Source organism: Octopus bimaculoides, chromosome 14 (genome assembly GCF_001194135.2).
Source record: "Octopus bimaculoides isolate UCB-OBI-ISO-001 chromosome 14, ASM119413v2, whole genome shotgun sequence".
NCBI lineage: Eukaryota > Metazoa > Mollusca > Cephalopoda > Octopoda > Octopodidae > Octopus > Octopus bimaculoides.
Genome location: NC_068994.1, coordinates 13,863,352 through 13,867,493, shown reverse-complemented (window position 1 = coordinate 13,867,493; position 4,142 = coordinate 13,863,352). Strand labels below are relative to the sequence as shown.

Genomic DNA, 4,142 nt, shown 5'->3' with positions numbered 1-4,142 from the left:
ATATATATATATACATATATATATATATATATAATAGAAACATTGATGTTCCTAAATCGCTCAACGAGAGATATTCAGTAGCAGCACTTTAAAGTAACGATTTTTTGTCAACCTAATGTATCAGGTCCGTTTTGGGTCGAGTGCGCGTTCAGTTCTTTAACATATCATTAAACTACAAACCAATAGCAATAAAAGTTTAACAAGAGCTAAAGCGAATGTTGAGATTAGAAGACTTGGAAGAATAGAAAACAAACGATCTTATTGATATTTGAAAAATTTCATTTTCTTTGTAGCTGTTTCAATGACTCACACTAAAACATTGTCAACCAAACAATAATTATATATTTCTTGATTGTAGTTATTAAATTAATTTGGTTAGTTTATTTTAGTTGAATGTAAATCGTTTAACTAAATTAATTTAATGGCTAATAATTGATAATAATTTATTTATTTGCTCGACAATGTTTTAGTGTGAGTCATCGAAACAGGTGTAGATAAAAATGTTTTGCTTCAGATCGTGGTATATGTAATGTAAAAAAATATCAGATAAAAATAATGCAAGACACAAAATGATGACAAGGAAGCAATAAAGTAATGAAGATGGGTTGATGCAATGAAATAAAGCCGTATTCACGTACGTGGAGATATGTTTGGAAATATTAGTAGTAATAGTATTAGCAGTAGGAAGAGGAAGTTAGACGAAGAAGGCAGAGGACAAAGAAAAGAAGAAATGTGGTATCTCCACAAATATTAGTAGTAATAGTAATAATAGTAATAGTAGTAGTAACAGTAGTAGTAGTAGCAGCAGCAGCAATGGCAACGATAGCAACAGTAAAACAGCAGTAGCAGCGACAACAGGAGCAGCAGCAAACAGCAGCGATATTTAGCAGTAAAAGTGGTAGTAGGAGAATTAAAATGAATATTATCTGTAGTAGTAGTAGTAGTAGTAGTAGTAGTAGTAGTAGTAGTAGTAGTAGTAGTAGTAGTATACAGATAGCAGTTGGTTAGCGAGGAGGGAAATGTTGTTATGGACAGCCAGGAAGTAATGGCGGGGTTAAAATGACTAGAGCGACCAGAAACGGCGAGAAACGTCCAGAAACGGACGTGAATCTTGTATAGAATACTCACAGTAATTGTAATGAGGTTAAACCACGGAACACGCCGTGTGGAAGATCAACAAGTTTGTTTCCATAGAGAATCCTGTATAAGAGAGAAAACAAAATAACCGACGGCAGATCACACGACTGTCATGTGTGTTATGAGACTGTATGTGCGTGTACGTTTGTATATGTATGTGTTTACATGTGTGTGTGTGTTTGTGTGTGTGGTGAGGCTTGTGGAAAGTAGTGGTAGCGACGGTAGGAGGAAGTAATAGGGTACGAAACATTCTATTATAGGTACAAGGCTTGAAAGATTCTATTATAGGTACAAGGCCTGAAAGTTTAGTGGGAGAGAGATAGTCGATTATATCGACCCCCCAGTATTCAACTGGTACTTTATTTTATCGACCCTGAAAGGATGAAAGGCAAAGTTGGCCGCAGTGGAAACTGAATGCAGAACGTAAAGCAAGAAGAAGTGCCCCTAAGCAGTTTGTCCGGCGTACTAACGATTCTGCCAGCTCGCCACCTTAGGGGCTGAGAAGGAAAAGAATGCCGGGAAAGAAGAAAACTACATGGATGGGTATATGGGTGAAAAATATAAGGAGGGGTAGATAAATCGAAGGAAAATAATGGGTGGATGAACAACTGGATTAAAGGAAAAGGCAGGATGGATGGATTAAATGGAAAGGATGGATTGATGGATTAAAGAAAAAGGACTGATGGATAGATTAAAGAAAACGAACGGATGGATGGATTAAAGTTAAAGAATGGATGAATGGATTAAAGGAAAAGGATGGGTGGATAGATTGAAAGAAAAGGATGGATGGGTGGATTAAAGGAAAGAATAGATGGGTAGATTAAGGGAGAAGGCGGGATGGATTAAACGAAAATGGGTGGATTAAAAAAAAGAAAAATGGATGGAAAAGGATGAATAAATGGATGATTGATAGATGGACCAAAGTAAAAGGTGGGTGGATGCAAGGACGAAAAGAAAAGGATGGATGGATCACAGAAAACAGATGGGTGGACGGATTAAAGGAAAAGAAAGGGGGAATGGACAGATGAGAAGGAAAATAGAGGTGACTGGGAGAATGGAAAGATGGATAGATAGCTGAAAGAGGCTATGTAGGATGACCACGTCTTTTCATACATTGCATTTTTTGGATGTGAATCCATTAATGAGTTTTTAGACCACATGCAAATTATTACCATTGTTGTTGATTATTGCATTTCTTTTGTGTTTTTCTCTTTGTAACTAATTGTGTAGATATCGATATTGTTATTAGTCGGTTCCAATAGAGCTTGGCATGATCCAAAGACTGATCCACCGATCTACATAAACCATGTTTAGGGTTAGGGTTAAAAGGCAAAAGTCGATGTCAGCGGAATTTGAATTCATAACGTAAAGACGGATGAAATGCCGCTAAGCATTTTTTTACAAGGCGTACTAACGATTCTGCCAGCTCACCGTTCTAAAAATAGACACAAGACCTGAATTTTAGCGGCAGGGGGATAGTTGATCACAGCGATCCCTGTGCTCAACTGATACTTATTTCATCAATCCCCGAAAGGGTGTAAGGCAGTATTGATTTGAACATAGAGCGTAGAGACTCGGACCAAACATCACAAAGTATTTATCCTTACGCTCTTACGACTATTAATTTTGGTGCTAGTATTTTGTTCTGGTTGCCTGCTGTTTAGTCTCAAGTTAGGCATTATCAGACAGAACTATGATCAAAGGTTGCCGTCACATCCTTTTACGGTTATCTAAGATTGTATTGTCCGACGTGTCACTTTCCTTTTTTTCTTTTCCTATAATGGTTCCAGGGAGATTTGGCTGCTATTTCTAACAGACCAAGAGATCACCTAAAGGTTCCTCCGTTGATCAACACTGATGGAGCAGTTCTATGAACAAAGGTATTTCCAGTTGTCCCGTCTCTTTTATATGTGCAGGATGAAGGCACGTGGTTTAATTGTTAGGGTATTTGGCTTAGGATCGTGAGGTCGTGAATTCGATTCCCATCGGCGTGATGTGACCTTCAGCAAGACACTTTATTTCACGTTGCTCTAATCCACTCGGCTGGCAAAAATAAGTTGTACCTGTAATTCAAAGGGGTCAGCCTTGTCACATTCTGTGTAACGTAGAATCTCTCTAGGTATTCGTGTCTGTGGAGCGCTCAGCCACTTGAACGTTAATTTTACGAGTAGGCTGTTCCGTTGATCGCGTCAACTGGAACCCTTGGCATCGTAACCAACAGAGTGCCGGTATATGTGCAGGGGATTCTAGATCACATTATCCAGCGTCGACGTCATCATCTTCATCATCATCATCATCATCATCAAGAACATCGTCATTATAATCATCCTCCTCATCATCGTTATTATCGTTGTCGGTGGTGGCGGCGGTATCATCACTTGACTGTAGCAGACAGAAGGTAGTCCTTCATCATACTTTGCAGCTTGTATTCTTCAGATGTGGTCCCTTGGCTGGGTGACTAGTCCTGGTAATCAGCAGAATTCGAATCCCGAGGCAGAATTTGAACACAGAACGTGAAGAGCCGGAACATGTACCACAAGGCATCTTGACCGAGATTTTAGTAATTCCGCCATTCCAGAGTCTTGGTGGGTTAGTACTTTATTTATTGACCCCTGAAAAAAAAAAGGGCAAAGTGGACTTCCACGGGATTTGAACTTACAACATCGAGAGCCAAATTATATCTGACACTCTAATGGCTCTGCCAATTGTGTCTTTTGGAACTGCAACAGAAGGTACACGTGATATGTCTAAGAAGTATTTCATATAGTTCATTTCAGTAGGTGCTGTTTGTGAGTGTGGTTTGTAGGTGGGGTTTATAGGTTGGGTTTTGAGAGTGTGGTTTGTTGGAGTGGTTTGTGAGAGTGGCTTGTGGGGGTTGCGGGTCGTTTGTGGGTGTATTTTGTAGGTGTAGTTTCAGGGTGAAATTTGTTGGTGTGGTTTGTGTGTGTATGTGGGGTTGTGTATGTGATATTGTCATGTTGGTATTGTTTGTAGGTGTGAATTGT

At 39.1% G+C, this 4,142-nt stretch overlaps 1 protein-coding gene across 1 annotated transcript in view; it reads right to left on the bottom strand.

Annotated features, from left to right (window-relative positions):
- Positions 1-4,142, bottom strand: part of LOC106880782 (protein slit) — a 108,936-nt gene that overhangs the window by 55,816 nt on the left and 48,978 nt on the right. The window contains exon 7 of the mRNA XM_014930899.2: positions 1,129-1,200. Within this exon, the coding sequence (XP_014786385.1) occupies positions 1,129-1,200 (72 nt within the window). The remainder of the gene's footprint in view (positions 1-1,128; positions 1,201-4,142) is intronic.